Here is an 18,546-nt window from a genome sequence, read left to right as displayed (position 1 = left end):
ATGCGCTCATATCCGGCCGCGCAGCCGGATGCGGTAGTTAAATGCCGCTGTCTGCGTTTGACAGTGGCATTTAACTAGTTAAGTGCGGCGGGTGAATCGCAATTTCACCCGCCGCTATTGCGGGCACATGTCAGCTGTTCAAAACAGCTGACATGTCTCGGCTTTGATGCGGGCGCACCGCGGAGCCCTGCATCAAAGCAGGGGAGCTGACCTCGGACGTACTATCCCGTCCGAGGTCAGTAAGGGGTTAAAGACTTGAGTGACTCTCCTGAATATTCAATTCTGGCAAATCTGATCAAGGGAGATCGAAACGCTTTTATACGTATAAAAGTTTTGGTGAAATTTGAATCTGCAGGAAAAGAGATAAGTAAACTCTTTTATTTCCCTCTGCTCTGCCTTTCCCATACCTGCCCTGCTGTGTCGCACTTGTCGTGGCTCGGCTGGGCTCGCCTGCCTTACTCTATGGTGCCACCTTTTACTGTGTTCCACATCTGGTTTTACAAGTTGCCTTTCATTGCACTAAGCATAAGGTACTGTTAATGGTCTATGTTAATATGGTGTATTCATCTTTCCAAAATACCGCCTGTGGTTTGTCTGCTTCAGACTTTCCATTTCTTTCTGGTCTGATCTCCTGGTTATGTAGTTTCCATCAAGTTCACATCCTCTCGTCTTCTATGTGTGGTCCAGCCCACTATGCAAAAGCATTAGGTCAATGGGTCTACCCTGACTTGTGGCTTTCCGAATTCACCTCACCATGCTCCTAATTTTCCAGTTGGCTACACTTCCTTCTTCCCTCCATGCAATCACATGAGAAAAAGGAAGAGTCAATTAAAGGATTAGGTGGGAAGTGACACTGGCAAAAATAGAAGGCCAAAGATAGGTGTGGAGATACGATGGCTAGTGGGTGCTCTCGTCTGCTGGCCAAGCTCATACCACTGAATGCCTGCACTCCTTTCCCATTGGCAAAACACTACTCCGACCACACAGGATGCGGGTCCCTTACTCTGGTAAGACTTTATTGAGTCTCCAATAGTTAACAGCATTTATTACATTCCCAGCAAGAACACAAGATAGTGCAAGTGACAGAGTCTCACCCTTCCCCTGGCTCACCAGTGATTGGAACCTCAGTGACTACAGGGCATCCAGCACCGACTATCCCAACCAGCAGTACCTCTTTTTTGGCAGGCACCCACTGAGAGGAGTTAGTGGCAAAGTTAGGAAGCTGAACGAGCACAGTGATGTGTAAGTCAGGTGATCCAATTGTCCCAACCTGGATCAAAATGAATTTGTGGGCTCAGTGTTGAGCAGTGAAGCAGTTCTGTAATCCATGATCTCAAGGCTGAAGTCCTGAAGAAACACACTGGTGACAGGAGCAGGCCCCTTTTTATATCCGTCAGCTCCCATTTCAGGGCATTTTGTCCCACTGGATTGGGAAAGAGGTAGTCATGGCTTTTCCCTCATTGTTCACTTTATTCAATTAGACTGCATAATTGTACTCAAAATGATGCAGACTAGTAAGCCGCAGGAGGCTAACACAATCTGTAATCAGCAGGCATTCCATAAATTAGCATTCAAAAAAGGGGCAAAACACAGTCTCATATGAAACAATGGTTCATGTCCCTTGACTTACTGAACAAAGTAATATAACATCTGGCATAATTAAAAATTGTTCAGCCCTGCACAAGTGGACAGATGTTCCTCATGAATGTTGAGTTGTCACAACAGGTTTTCTGTTTTTTCTTAACCCGTTCCTGGTCATCAAAAATGCAGCAAAATGGCAGCAAAATGTTTTTTTCATTTTTGCTGGACTTGTGCAAATTGTTAAGAATCAACAAGAATAATGCCATAAATGCCTTCTGCAAAAGGCAAAATGCAAAGTATTTAATAAACAGGCTCAGTAGGATTTAGTTTACTATGTAAATATTCTACATTTTTCTATATTTAATCTGAAGCATTTTAATATTTTTATTGCAAATGTTCTTGATTATTTTTGTCTTCTTTTAAAACATATTTGTCTATTTTCAAAATAGTTGTACATTTTATTATATTTATGATTTATATTTTAACTGAAACATTGTGCAATGTGTATTAGTGAAGAGTCAGACAGTCATATAACTCGTAAAAGGATCTTAACGTAATGCTCGGACTGGCCGGCAGCTCTCCTGACCCAAGTGTTACAGCATGTATTTTTAAACAGCTGTAACGCTCAGGCCACCAGAACTGCCGGTCAGTCTGAGCATTGCATTGCAAGTTATATGGCTGTCTGACTCTTCCTTTAGAGGAAGTGATTTGTATGGACAGGAGATAGAAACACATTGAAGGTCATAAATTTCTCTTTGCAATTAATTAACAGACAAAACTAAAGATGTAAAGTTTTAGAATTTTTGGAATAGTAATTTTAAATATGTGATAAAAAATAATAATAGACAATGAGAAATAGTTCTAAATCAAAAAACATCAAAAAAAGATCATCAACGTACCTTTAAGAACAATATCTAATTTTCTATTATTATTCTTTATCACATATTCAAAATGTTTATATTAAAATTTATTTTGTTTAGTTTTTTTTTAAAACAAAGTGTATTTCATATCACATCAATATTTGAGTTTACCATAAAGTAATAGGGCAAATAAATGAAACTGATTAATTAATCTCTATATATTGCTGATAATTTGCTGTACACTGTACATAACCACAGCCCAAAATATCATCGTGTCAAAATATTAATGAAAGTGTGTTGACTATGGATGGGTGAATGAATCGGAGTAATTTATATTTTTGAAAGGCTGTTGTAAGCAATATTCAGTATGTCATACCATTTTAACCCATAAATTTCACTGTTTTTGTTTCCTATCCACTCATTTTTCCATTTTTATAGCATCTCATTATGTTATTATTTTATCTTTTTTGGTATGGAAAAAAAAATTGACGCTCTGTCCATTGGCTATAAGTGGAAATATTCACCCATCCTTAGTAATGACATCACCAGCTGCCTCTAAATGTGGTTAAAATGCTCTGCTTGTAAAAAAAAAGGCATTTGGGGGAGGGGATGTATGATGCGGTATATCCTTTCCCAATCTGGAGACTAATATTTTCCCAAATTTGAAAAGTTCATCTAGAGCTAATAATTTTACTAATACTTCTGTACCAGAGGCTAGAGCATCAAGTATTATAATTATTATTACTTTTTTACTATATACAGAACCCTCGTGCATACTTTTCTTTTTCTTTTTTTATCCTTTTTTTTTGTAATTTCCTAAACAAACCTGTACATTCTTTCTTTTTTTACTCTTTTACACTTTCTCTCTTCTATATTTCTTGAAAATCAGCCCGGAGTGCAGAGCACTTTCACTACCTTTTATGACGTAGCAGGTGATGTCATAGCTGGGGGCAGGGATAGTCAACTTTCCCTCGACCTACTCCCCTCCTGCGCTGAAGGAGCCCTTTTCGGCAACGGAAGCAGGGACTCATCCATGGTAAGTCATCCCAACTTTATTCTACATCTCTATTACATTTGCATTCCATCCTGTCTACTGGATTGTATCACTTCTGTTTGTGCTTTAATGCTTTTTTTTTGCTTTTTCGACTGCCATTGCTAACATGCCGTGTAAACTTTGTGTTAAGGATCTGCAGACAATCTACAGTGCAAAGCCCGAGTTATGGCTCATTTCTTTTGTGGTTTATATAGCTGGGATTGAGGATTAATGGCTGTTGCTTTTCCCTTCCCTGAGAGCGGTGCTTTTGCTTGGCTTTTTATGTATTCCGTAGCATTTTAGAAAAATCTGATACATTGTCTTGGATCTTTTCTCTTCCTTTGCTGCCTCCCGGGTGCCTATTAAACCTGTCAAAATGTCAAAACTGTTGCACAAAAGGGCAAAAGAGGGTCATGTGAAGGTTGTCGGCCTACAGGGATTTTTGCCTTACTTTTTTTTTTTTTGGCTTTTGAAACCCAATGTGTGTCCTGTCACATCTCAACGAGAGCCAGCGAGGAGCAATAATGCACAGTACATAAATCAAAGGGGAAAAAAGAACATGATCACAACCTTTTCAATGAAATGTTCATTGCTCTGATTGATGAGAGACTGTCAGTTCCATGGCCCAAAGTCAAAACTGAGTGGGAAAGGACATTTAGGATTGATGATAAAGACGGGGACATCCGAGAGCGCACAGCACATATACACCAGATAGACTGACAATTGTATAGTGTGAATGAGACGGGTCCTGCTCACCGTCCGTCCTCTGCTGTATGGAGAGCTCACGATGTGCATTACTACAACTATATGTCTGGGGGATCAGATCCACAGGAAACAGCGGCTCCAGCCAAGAAACGGTTACAGGATAAATAGCGACATTGTGGAGTTCAGTGGATGTTCTTATGTTCTACACATCCTAATCATGGCACAGCTATCTATCTATTATCTATATATTATCTGTCTATTATCTATTATCTATCTATCATCTATATATCTATTATCTGTCTATCTATCTATCTATCTATCTATCTATCTATCATCAATATATATCTATTATCTGTCTATCTATCATCTATCTATCTATTATCTCTCTCTCTATTCATCTATCTATCTATTATGTATCTATCTATATATTATCTATCTATTATCTGTCTATTATCTATCTATCTATCTATTATCTGTCTAATATCTATCTATCTATTATCTGTCTAATATCTATCTATCTATTATCTGTCTATCTATCATCTATATATCTATTATCTGTCTGTCTATCTATCTATCTATCTATCTATCTATCTATCTACCTATCTATCTATCTATCTATCTATCTATTATCTTTCTCTATTTATCTATCTATTATCTATCTATCTTTTATCTATTTATCTATCTATCTATATATCTATTATATATCTATCTGTTGTCTATTATCTATCTATCTATCTATCATCTATCTATTATCTATTTATCTATCTATCTATCTATCTATCTATCTATCTATCTATCATCTATCTATTATCTATCTATCTATCTATCTATCTATCTATTATCTATCTCTCTATCTATCTATCATCTATCTATTATCTATTATCTATCTATCTATTATCTACAGTATCTATCTATTTATTTAGCTCATATCTATTTTCCTAAAACTAAGTAACTCTGCATTCCATTGAAATTCAAAATAAAACTTGGACTTATTTATTCCGTGTTGTAGCTTTTCAGTCATGAAAACTGGGGTCATTTGGCGACTTATTTAAAGGGATTCCCCAGTCTTAAACTTCATGGCTGCAGTCATTCTATGTGACTCTATGTGACTGCAGACTTGTGAATCTCCACATTGTGCGCATGGTGGGCTGTGAAGATTTTCCGGTGCCGGCATTGAGTGGCAGTCACATTGACTGACTGCAGACTTGTAGTTTAAGAGCGGCCAGCCCCTTTTAAATATATCTTAGAAATGGGTGACACTCGCTGGTTGATAATATTTATCTATGGCTCCCGTTGACTATTGGCCGATCACAGGGACTGTCACATGTATTTTCCAATAACCTGAGAAACAATAATATTATGGCATGTGACTTCCATGTGTCACTGCCACTTTCTCTCTCGTGAGGCCTTGTCTGTGTCAGTCCTTACTGTACTTTTGTCATTATGTTCAAAAACCAGAAAAATCATAATATTTTTGGAGCATCAAAATTCTTGGAATTCCACATGAAGGAAAAATTGGGAAAATTTAACGTAAATTTTTTTTTTTGCTGTTCCTCTGATATTCCTCCAAAAATTGTAAAAATAAATGGTTTAACTCATTACCTCTGTCTGTTATTAATATATGTCCCTGCACAGTCTAAAACTATCGACGCTGATTGAACAATGTAAGTTTGTGTAGGGATATGCCGGGCACAAAATGGAGAATAGTAACATTTAGTTGACAATACTCTTCCAGAAAGTAAAACAGAGGAGAAATGAAAAAAAAAGTTGCCGCGGTCGCGTGACCGGTCGTGTGACCGTGACATCATCAAAGGTCCTTTGCAAAATGCATCCTTAGGAACGGAGGCCACCGCTTGCACCGCTGAGAGCCGCGGGCCATCGGAGGGTAAGTATATCCCATATTTTTTATTTTTATTCTTTTTTTTACATGAATATGGATCCCAGGGCCTGAAGGAGAGTCTCCTCTCCTCCAGATCCTGGGAACCATCCAGGATCACTCCCTGCACACACCGTACCCGGCGTATAAGACGATCCCCGACTTTTGAGATGATTTTCAGGGGTTAAGATGTCGTCTTATACGCCGGAAAATACGGTACTTTAGAATAATATTCTGGAAATTCAAAATATCTACTAAAGCAGACAAGTTATGAGATAGGGGGATGAGACTTCCTTTATCAGGTGATTGGCGGGGGGTGTCAGGAGTTGAATCCCTCCTGATCTAATATTAATTGCTTATTCAAAGCATATATCTTACAGATGTGTAATTTAACGTTTCCATTTTGGCTCGGCAGATCAGTGAGTAGTGCACGCTTTGTTTTTATTAAACACGATTTATAGATACTCTGTTGGGAGACGATTATGGTGTTAGTGCCGGTATGTGGCCACTCAGTGGTTGAGATGCAAATTTCAGCCCATACAGAATGCAATCTATCCGGCCAATTAACGAGGACACTTTGACTACACTTTAAGCAAACTTTGTAGAATTGTTGGAAACTTTTTGAGGAGAATCGATTTAGCTTCAAATCTCCCCAAAATTATTTAAACATTTTACGAAACCTGAATTTTTGGGGATTTCCACTAACCAAACAAAATGCTGACCAAGCCTCCTATAGCTCTTAGGGCCAAGAAGGGATTAAAAGAGAAAACAGAAAGTTTACATTTACTTTTACCCCACACCAGTCCTGGAACCATAGTTTCCCACCTGATCCTTTGATGATGCGCTCCCTTTCTCCGGCTCCAGATCTTCTCTTCCGGTTTCGCACCTCGGCACTTCTTTGCCGTTGACCAGTAATGACACCATTTTGCGCGAGGTCAGACAGAAGAGAAGACTGGAGCCAGAGGGAGGGATAGAAACAGAGGAAGACTGGGAAGCTACAGTGCCAGGATAGGTGAGGGATTTTAATTTTATCAATTGTTTATTCCAGCAATTTCATCAGTGTTGAAAAAAAATTTACACCAATGAAATTTTTCTGCCAAAGTCGAGTGAAGCGGGAGAATTGGATTTCGATAGATTTGCTCTTCTCTAAAACTAAGGGTACTGTCACACTGTGAAATTTTGATCGCTACGACGGCACGATCCGTGACGTCGCAGCGATCGTATGATTATCGCTCCAGCGTCGTAGACTGCGGTCACACGTTGCAATCACGGCGCTGGAGCGATGCCGAAGTCCCCGGGTAACCAGGGTAAACATCGGGTAACTAAGCGCAGGGCCGCGCTTAGTTACCCGATGTTTACCCTGGTTACCAGCGTAAACGTAAAAAAAACAAACAGTACATACTCACCCGTCGGTGTCCTTCAGGTCCTTTGCCGTCTGCTTCCTGCTCTGAGTGCCGCCGTACAGTGACAGCAGAGCGCAGCACTGCTGTGATCTGCTCTCACTTTCCGGCCGGCAGACAGAGCAGGAAGCAGACGGCAAGGGACCTGAAGGACACCGACGGGTGAGTATGTACTGTTTGTTTTTTTACGTTTACGCTGGTAACCAGGGTAAACAGCGGGTTACTAAGCGCGGCCCTGCGCTTAGTTACCTGATGTTTACCCTGGTTACAAGCGAAGACATCGCTGGATCGCTGTCACACACAACGATCCAGCGATGTCAGCGGGTGATCAAGCGACGAAAGAAAGTTCCAAACGATGTGCTACGACGTACGATTCTCAGCAGGATCCCTGATCGCTGCTGCGTGTCAGACACTGCGATATCGTAACGATATCGCTAGAACGTCACGAATCGTAACGTCGTAGCGATGGAAATTGCACTGTGTGACGGTACCCTTAGTCTGCAAAAAAAAAGTGTGAATAATGAAATGCAAATCATCTTATAACATGCCACAATGATGGGCATCCACCGTCCACCACCTCCGGGGAGGCGACGCCACAAGGTGTGTACACCAGAGTCTGATTTCCCATGGAGAAAGGGATGATTAATGGCGTCAATCTGTCAGACTGCGCGCACACGTGTGTCTCTCATTAAATAAGAGCCGCATCCACTTCTTCTCGTTTAGCCGGGGTTTCACCGCAAGTAGCTGTAATATTCCACAGGAGGCGCTCCGCTGCATGTGAACCTGCCTGCCGTACGCCGGGATCGCTCCTGATAATCACTTATGTGTTCTTTCTAGCATTAAGGAGTTCTCGCCACATTTGGAGACATTTATCACACCTGAAGGAGCTCTATTTGCCTGTCTCATGATTTATGCCGGTGTCACCCCGACCGCTCGCCTTCATATATATTCACTTTGCAGCCACGTTGCGGTGACTGACGCGCTTTGGCTCCTGTCTATGCTTGGTGTAATCTTGAGTGCTGTTTTGATCATGCTGTGAGCTCCTGCGCTGAACGTGATCGTCGTACAGGCAGAATTTACAGGGAGCCAGCCTGGAATACTGACAAGGAGCCGCTGTAATATGGCTCATAGGAAGGGAACAACTGCACCGAGAGAACCGAGGGCAGAGTCGCTCAATACCTGGGGCTCTTAGTGCAATGGATCTTAGCTCGGGTTTCCTGATTTTTTTTTTTCATATAAAATAGATTTAAAAAGAAGTTCTAAAACTTTTGTCAAAAACCTTGGCTTACAATTTCATCAACAGCTGCTTGCTGTCAGTGAATAGAAATGTTCTTCTTTACACTTTGATAATAATACTTGTCCTGTCTGTGATATGACATCAAAGAGCCAGAGAGCATCAGAAAAAAAGACTCCTTTTGGAAAAAAATAGACATTAGTGTGAAAGCAGAAGCCGCAGGGGTCTCCAGACTGCGGGAAGCGGGGTCACAGAGATTGGGAAATGTCCACATGAATCTACGGAGACGAAGACGAGATTATTACTGCAAAACCAGAAATCTATTATCTACTTACATCTATCTATTATCTATCACCTGTCATAGAATTATCTGTCTATAATCTATTATCTATCTATCTATCTATCTATCTATCTATTATCTATCCATCTATCTAATATCTATCTATTATATATCTAGCTATCTATTTATTATCCATCATATATCTATTATCTATATGTCTCTCCATTATCTATCTATTATGTATTTATTATCTATCTATCTATCTATCTATCTATCTATCTATCTATCTATCTATCTATCTATCTATCTATCAATCTATCTAATATATATCTATATATCTCTCTATTATCTATCTATTATCTATCTATCATCTATTTCTCTATTATATGTTATTTATCTATCTATTATTTATCTGTATATTATCTGTCATCTGTCTATCTATCTATCTATCTCTATTATCTATCTATCATCTATCTCTCTATTATATGTTATTTACCTATCTATTATCTATCTGTATATTATCTATCATCTGTCTATCTATCTATCTATCTATCTATCTATCTATCTATCTATCTATCTATCTATCTCTCTCTATTATCTATCTATCTCTGTGTATTTTCTATCATTCCTCATCATAAAGCATACAGCAGCCGCTCACTTTTTTTGATTCCTTTATGGCTTTTCAGGGATTACAATTACTGCAGCACTGAAAGAATTAGAAAAGCACTAAAGCAGATAACATATTAATGGCAGTTCACAAGGCATCCCGGAAAATGCATTTTTAATGTTAATCCTCGCCCCTCTCCTCACACGGCTGGGAACGCGCCAAGGCCCCGGCGCTGCGCTGGGAACTATCAAAAGTGCTGAACTTTTTGAGGGATGCGTTTAAGACACAATTATACTGTAGAAGTGATGATGATAGAAATGAGTCTGTCCATCCCGGGGGACGGTGGCATTCATTCCTCATTCACTTCCTCCTCTCATTACTCTGACAACTGAAAGACATTGGGTAATCGGTCACATGCCTGAATGATACATGAACAAGGTGTTTTAATGTGAGCCGGAGCTGCGGCTTAATGAAAAAACAGCAGGGCGAAAACGAGCAAAGATTTATATAGAAGGCGCACCTCTAATGGGGTCGAATCCATAAAAATTATAAATGAAGGGGCAGACTTTGCTTGCAAAATAATGAATTTCTCCAACTTCCTGCTATTTTTAGACACTAGATAAAAATATGAATATTATATTCATTATCTTGTAACGCGCTCAGCAGGGTCCTGGCGCGGCCGTGATAATTACGCCCCGTGTTCTGTTATCTAATGCATCTCTCACCGGTGATGAGAGCTTCAAAAAGAGACACAATCACTGTCATAATAGTTCTGGAGTTTAAAAAAAATTGCATTGTGGGCATTGTGTGCTCCACGGGGGTGCTGCCCACCGCAATATCCACCCCCGCTCATACATCATAGCTTGTATTATGGATGACATGGCGGAGCCATACAATCATGGATTCCATTGATTTACTCCTCTACTACTCATTAGTTACCCATAATTCATTCTGTTGTTGCTGTATGTTGATGGAATTGTATTTTTTTTTTTTTTAGAATTTTACAAATATATGTAAATGTATATGAGGTTAATATAGGGGTCTCACTGCGAGACTGTAATAGTAGTTGTACATCATGAACATAGATTTTTTCTTTGCGTTGCTTTTAGAAATTACCAAATCGATTCGAAGCCAGTTTCAATTTTTTTTTTGCAACTCGATCTGCACAAATTTATCAAAATATTGATTAGTCAACTGACTCATTTTAAGGTTTTAAATAGGATAAAAAAAATACTCAAGTCTGCCCAGTCCTCTAAGACGTATGCTCCTTCCGGGGCGGTATCCCGTCTTCACACTGATGGCTTATTAGAATGTCACGTAACTATCTAAATACATAAGGTCAATATTGGGGTCTCCCGATGAGACTCTAGTGCTAGTTACCTGTCATGAACATAGATTTATTTTTCTATCATTTTTATTAGAAATGAGCAAATCGATACAAAGCAGATTTCTAACATTGACTGTCCCAAAAATGAATCCCGAAGATCTGTTAGGACTAGCGGAATGCACAGAGTAATGAGAGATAGATACGAGATGGGTTCGCGTCCACCGTGCAGAGATACCTGCTGCTAAGTAATGGTGGATGGACACCGAGCTAACACGTGGGTTAACCTCACCCCGTGAGAAATGTAAGCGATCTCTGTTGCTTCAGAGTCACGCTGTACACCAAAAACTATTACCCTAACTTAAGGGTTGTGCTTGCTCTGGAACTCTTCTGTGCTAGCCGCACAGAAAGGGGGAGGATGTGGAAACCACAAACAAAAATTACAACTAGTGTTGAGCGATACCGTCCGATACCTGAAAAGTATCGGATATCGCCGATACCGATACCCAATACCAATACAAGTCAATGGGACACCAAGTATCGGAAGGTATCCTGATGGTTCCCAGGGTCTGAAGGAGAGGAAACTCTCCTTCAGGCCCTGGGATCCATATTACTGTGTAAAATAAAGAATTAAAATTAAAAATATTGATATACTCACCTCTCCAGAGGCCCCTGGACATCACCGCTGGTAACCGGCAGCCTTCTTTGCTTAAAATGAGCGCGTTTAGGGCCTTCCATGACGTCATGGCTTCTGATTGGTTGCGTGCCGCTCATGTGACCACCACGCGACCAATCACAAGCCGTGACGTCATTCTCAGGTCCTAAATTCTGAATTCTAGGAATTTAGGACCTGAGAATTACGTCACGGCTTGTGATTGGTCGCGTGGTGGTCACATGAGCGGCACGCGACCAATCAGAAGCCGTGACATCATGGAAGGTGCTGAACGCGCTCATTTTAAGCAAAGAAGGCTGCCGGTTACCAGCGGTGATGTCCAGGGGCCTCCGGAGAGGTGAGTATATCAATATTTTTTATTTTAATTCTTTATTTTTTACATGGATATGGATCCCAGGGCCTGAAGGAGAGTTTCCTCTCCTTCAGACCCTGGGAACCATACACTGGGAACTTCCGATTCCGATTCCCGATACCACAAAAGTATCGGATCTCGGTATCGGAATTCCGATACCGCAAGTATCGGCCGATACCCGATACTTGCGGTATCGGAATGCTCAACACTAATTACAACTCAAAGTGTCCATAATAAATGCAAAATTTTATTTAGAATATCAAAAGATTAGACAAGTAAATGATAGTGACAAAAGGCATAAAATACAGCCACTAAAAAACACCAACAGCTGTGCAAAGTGGGCACCCCAGCCTAAGTAATACCCAGGTACTTTATCTAATTTATACTAAAAAAAAGTCTTACACCAACCCATCACATACTATGTATCCATCTTGTTTATTCCCCAATATTTATTCTATTATGGAAACACACGGTTACACTAATTAGAACCACTATGGTTGTTTACATGGGATAAGCCAGGGAGGATGTCGCGTTATAACTATCAAATAAAAAGTACCACATAATAAATGCCAGGATGTACATAATTACCTAAAGTGAGTGGCAGACATATATACCCTTAGGCTGGCGCGTCACCCCGACACGCGTTTTGGATGTCCTTCGGATGTCTCCACTGAGCAGGCTCCACTGTGGCTGGACAAGAATGGGAGACCACAGCGGAGGTGGTTTGAGATTCCCCCTGTGCAGCGGCGGGAACTCGAGACCTAACAAGATGCTACCAAATGTTTTCCAAATTACCGTAAATGAAACTGCAAAAAAATTCTACAAATCAATTTTCTCATTTCCAATAAAAAGGCATATCAAAAAAATCTCTGTCCATGGCAGATAGTCACTATTACAGTTTAATTGTGTGACCCCCAATATTAGCTTCATATATATTGAGATATTTACATGACGTTCTGCTCAAGTCGAGCAAATCGAATTGCAAGAAGAAGCAAAAAATGAAATTAGCTTTGAATCGATTTGGTAATTTCTAGTAACGAAAAAAAAAATCTTCAGGGTACAGCAACAACAGAATAAATTATGGGCAATGAATTAATACTAGGTGGGTAAATCAATGGAATCCTTGAGTTTATGGATCAGCCATCTCATCCACCATACAAGGCATTGATGATATGTGAGCGAGGGTGGATATTGCAGTGGGCAGCACCCCAGTAGAGCAGGCAATACCCACAATCCGTTTTGAGTACTGGACAGTTTGGAGGACTGGGCAGAGTGTTGCACAGATGACCAGATAAGTGTTGGGATAAGTTGACTGTAATATTTCAACCTGTTTCCAGCCCTTAAATGAATTTAGTAAACCACAGGCCAATTGGCCCATGTTTAGCTACAATTGGGCAGATTGAATTGAAAAGAAATATGGGATTACCAAAGATATACTCTCCTTTCCATGACCCTCAACTGTCCATTTGCAGAGCTTTCTGCCTGGTCCTCCATGTAGCTACCTCTCTCCAGTGAGTCTTCACCCTACTGATCAAGGTCTTTAGTGGTCACTACTTCTCTCGAGACATCATGAAGTGCGGAAGCACCAAAGAGCACTGTGAATATGAAAGACCAGACTGGAGGAAACTAGCTTAATGAACGACCAGGCAGGATGCTGCACAGAGGGAAAAGTGAGAGGCCTAGATGTGGTGAGCTCAATTTTTTTTCATAAACTTTACATTTATTATGATTCGGGGTTTTGGAGAAACATCACAGCTAAAAAAAAACACATGTTGTATTTGCATAAAAAGCAAATTGCATTTTCAGCTTAAAATCTAATAAATCTGCCAAATTCAAATTTAGCATTCTCTAATTATTTTATTACAATATGTCAGGCACTGTTTGCTTTTCAATACCTGGACCCTTGTTTGTTTGAACATTGGACTGGCTTAGATATTGAAATGAGCAGTTAACCCGTCCCCTTCACTCTCCTGCTCATAAGCTGACAAATGAAATGCTATCTGGGACTAGAGCTTGTAATTGATGGTCAAGACACCATTCATAAGTATGGTATGTTAGTAACTTGAGTAATTTGATCATTTAAAGCAAACCTGTTGCTAATGAGATACCGACTCCACTTTTCAGTCCTGATGTACATTATTCTATAATGCTGCATATATTCTATGATTCTATGATTCCCCTAACCCAACCTGGAAGATAAGAAGAGCTTTTATTATATTCACCTGTGGGGCGGTCCATTCTGAGAGGTGTCACTCTTCTTGGCCCGGCGTCCTCCTTCTTGCTTCGTGTCGATGACATGACCCTACAACATCCACAAAGTCTCCTGGACATCACGCTCCTGAGCAGGCGTACTTCTCTGTCTTGACTATTGCAGAGTTAAAGACTGCAGTGCACATGCACCAGGGCTCTTTTACCTTTCCCTGCACCTGCGCACTGCAGTTCTTTGCTCTGAAGTACGCCTGCGCAGGAGCACAATGCTGGGGAGACTGTTATGATCTGGTGACCTTGGAGCCGCATGAAACTTTCTCTGGAGTCGGTGGAACATGTACTGACCGCAATCCTGAACTAACACCGCAACTAGAAGTAGCCGTGGGGTGTGCCTAACACTCCCTAGACACCTCGACACAGCCGGAGGACTAAATACCCCTATAGATGGAAATGGGAATGCTATCTTGCCTCAGAGCAGACCCCCAAAGGATAGGCAGCCCCCCACAAATAATGACTGTGAGTATGAGAAGAATAGACACACGCAGGTAGAAAACAGGATTTAGCAAAAGAGGCCACTCTAGCTAAATAGGAAAGGATAGGACAGATAACTAGGCGATCAGTATTAAAACCCTTCCAAAAATATCCACAGCAGATAATACAAAAAGTTCCACAATCTAACTAAAGAAATGGAATGTATATCTGCCACTCCAGAGAATCCAGCAAGACTGAGAAAATACTGACACAATCTAAGCTGGACAAGAAAACACAAAGAATAGCACTGAATTGTGAAGCACACAACATTTGTGCCACAGGGAAAAAGAACCAGAGACTTATCTTTGCTGATTTGGCAGAAAGGCAGGAGGAACCAGGCAGAGTTCCTACACCTCCCAACAACAATTGACAACTGGCAAGGACTAATGAATCCTGCACGCCTAAATACCCCAGTCAGATCTGCAATCAGCAGATACACCTGACCAGGACTGCAACTCAGGGGCAACTGCATTACCACCTACAACCACCGGAGGGAGCCCAAAAGCAGAATTCACAATAGGAGACTGTGCGAGTGATGTAGGGTCATGTCATCCACAAGAGGCGAGAAGGAGGTCACCAGGTTTGACCGATATGCGATAAAGCCACTTTTCAGGCCTGACATACAGCATTTTATAAAGTACCGTGCAGAGATAGGAAATGCGATCTACTCTGCCCTGGTCCAATATCTAGTCTTGTCCTGTGTGGCAGCTGGTCTTTACTTTTTCACCTGCCACCCTTGGCTCGGCATCCTTGGTGTTTATGGCGCTTCCAAGGCCCACATGTCACACCTAGTAATCACCATACAAACTTTTTATCCTGAGCCAAGGAAATTGGTAGCAGAAGTGAAGGCCATAATTCACAAAGGACTTGGGCGGATCAAATCAAATTGCTCATCTTTAAATATAGACAAATATTCTGGTTCCCTTGTTTCTCTCATTGTAAGAATGGTAGTTCTAGTGCTACCTCCTAACAGTTGTATTCCATGTTAAGTGGTACAAAATGACCAACTTTAAAAAAAAAAAGCCCACAATTTTGTAATGCTCTGTCATAAGATATTTATGCTGTATATGTCTATGATAGGCCTCCCAGTGGATGTGATCTGAACTGAAGCCTATTCAGGGTATTGCTATGTGTTTTGATAATATTTGTTTCGCAAGAGTCATAAAAGTCATAAAATACATTTATGAAAAAGTAATAATGGAAACTTCCCTAACTGTAATGAAAAAGTTAGTCACTCAGACAAGAAGTCAAGTGGTTGAAAGGCATCCATTATTATTATATAGCAGAATTGAAAGAAATGACTCACATTCAAAGTTCTTTTCGGCACGGTATCTCTGTTGAGCCTGTGACATGGATTGATTTTTTTCAGATATATATATATTCAGCATATGTAGCCTTCACTCATTTATTTACCCAGGAAATACTTGAAATTGTAGTACATGAACCAGAACGTGAAGATATAAATAAAGCCGATCTTAAAACTGTTCTAGGGTCCCTGAAGAAACATGGCCGTTGCCCGGTCCCCTCAGCTTAACAGCAAATTGATTTATTCTGGCAGTGATCTGATTTGTCATCTGTATCTAACTGTGGATGACACAGATAAAGTGTTGGGAGAGATGATCTCGGGGAGTGTAATATTTCACTCTTTTCTGAACAGCGGCCTTGGCTTCTCAATGACCAGACGTAAATTACACAGCTATTTATTTGATGTGACCTTCAGAGATACAGGTCATTTAGACACTACTTTAAAGGATACCCAATCGTGGCATTAATCGGAGCTATTAAACAGATAATCTGTCACAGGAGTCTATTACCATAACATTAGGATAGAATCAGATATTTGCAATAAAACTTTATAAGCAAGGTCAACCTATATAAAAAAAAAATAGTTATGCATTGTCTGAATGCATCAGAAATAAAGACAAAAAATGTTTTTGTTTTAATCTGAATTAGTCAATATTTACCGCTTTTACACAAACTTCTGTCTCTATGGTAACAGACTACAAACAACTCCAATGTAGTCACATGCAGCAAACTTATTTCTTTCTGGCGGGAGAAAGACGGAATGATACGGTATGACTGCAGGATCAGACAAAATTTTGTAGTCAGTTACCGTGGAGAGGCATATGTCTGCATGGAAGCTGTAGATACAAAAAGGTAGCAAATGGTAGAAAAAAGTACTCTATAAAGGTTACTCCAGCGAGATCCCTCATTCTCAACCCTTATTTCATAACAAGACAGATGATTATTTTTTTATTTGGAATTGTGTAATTCTTCTTTTGTCCTGTGGAGGTGCCACACTGAAAATAATCACTTATTGCAAGATACCACCACCGATCACAACTGATCGTCTGGATCCCAACAGCACAATAGACTGTGATCACTAAATGTTAGACACCTTCAAAAATAAGGAAGTCATTGAAAGTGGAAAACCTCTTAAACTTAAAACTGCAAATAGGAGTCTACAACTTTATTTTTTTATTTTATTATAAATTACTATAAAATATCACATGAAAGTGAGGATATTGATTGCAAAATCTAAGTCCTTCTTTTTGCCATGCTGTCGGTTTGTCAAGGAACAGCGGGGGATTTTGTTTCATTTTCTCTCTATAAAGGGAGTAAGTGCATTGACCCCCCGTGGTGTCATGCTGCGTTGTAGCCCCCAGCCCGTGGCCGTGAACTTGCTTTGACATACAGATGACAGATTAGCTTCATGAAGCCAGCATCTCATTAGAATCACGGTGAAAATTGAAATATCAGAGTTTAAGATTGTGATACAGCCAAGTGTATCACCGTTCACTTCTCATAGACACATGGAAATAAGTGTATAGAATCTGTAAATAATATAAATAATATATATGAGAAAAAATAGCTTCAATTAGCGGGGTCTAACACCTTCCATTAGACGAAAATAGCCCAGAAAGCTGAGCATGGAATTTATATGGAATGATGACATCACATAAGGTGAAGAGTGACATCACTACAATTTGTTGAAGGGTCTACAATAAGTAAATTTTTGGTATATAATATTATTAAAACTAGGTCTTAAAGGAAAGCTGATCTGGCATCGGTCGTGGAGCCAGGTGTCGGACCCCCATTGATTAGATATTGATGATTCATTTAGCATAGGTCATCAATAACATTATATTACAGAACATCAAATCTTTAAGGATATATTTCTACACCATTTCCTTACAATCAATCACCCAGCTCTACGTATGATGACTACCAGTGAGATTTTGTGATATATTTGTAAGAACCACCCACCCCCCAAAAAAAGAATGACCTGAATAGCATCTATTTTGCTTTGAAATAAATTTTAAAATTAGGTTGTCCTCTTCTTCTGAACCTCGTTAATCTTGTTCTCTCCTCTGGTGGGCCATATTGAACCAGGCCCAACTTCAAGTAACAGAATCTTCAATATCCGTGTCTCTTATCAGGACATTTTTGAATGGGTGACTGGGATATTAAGGAAGCAGATGCACTGAGGGACAGAAGCTCCAAGTTACGTCACAGGTGGGAAACTCTCTGACCTGTGCTCTCTGTCACATGAGACTTTTCTAGTTTGATCTTTGAATCCATATCATAAATTCAAACAATCTTGAAAATTACCATCCAAAGACAAATAGTAGATTTAGAATATTTATTGCATACGTGATAAATGTGTGATAGAGCTCCAACATTTTGGACTCCCAATGATCATTAGAAAGGGGGATATCAGTTTCCATACATGCCATCCTTATTTCTGGAGGCTGCTAATGAGAAAGGAAGACCTTCCATACTCCAGGAAAAGTTGGCACATCTCCTACATGCCACTAAAACGTCTTGGAAATCATGGAAATTAGTGCTGTAAAAGTTTTTTGTGCATGATACTGGCATGTT

At 40.0% G+C, this 18,546-nt stretch overlaps 1 protein-coding gene across 4 annotated transcripts in view; it reads left to right on the top strand.

The window, feature by feature from the left end:
- The window catches only part of LOC143793370 (catenin alpha-2), a 1,050,189-nt gene that overhangs the window by 949,657 nt on the left and 81,986 nt on the right, over nt 1-18,546 (top strand). For 2 of the 4 annotated variants that reach the window (XM_077280276.1, XM_077280278.1), the window contains one exon: nt 3,331-3,477. The exons of the other annotated variants lie outside the window; for them this stretch is intronic. In XM_077280276.1, the coding sequence (XP_077136391.1) occupies nt 3,331-3,477 (147 nt within the window). The remainder of the gene's footprint in view (nt 1-3,330; nt 3,478-18,546) is intronic. 4 annotated transcript variants of the gene reach the window in all.

This window comes from Ranitomeya variabilis, chromosome 1, assembly GCF_051348905.1.
Source record: "Ranitomeya variabilis isolate aRanVar5 chromosome 1, aRanVar5.hap1, whole genome shotgun sequence".
Classification (NCBI taxonomy): Eukaryota; Metazoa; Chordata; class Amphibia; order Anura; family Dendrobatidae; genus Ranitomeya; species Ranitomeya variabilis.
This window is presented reverse-complemented; position numbering and strand designations above follow the sequence as displayed.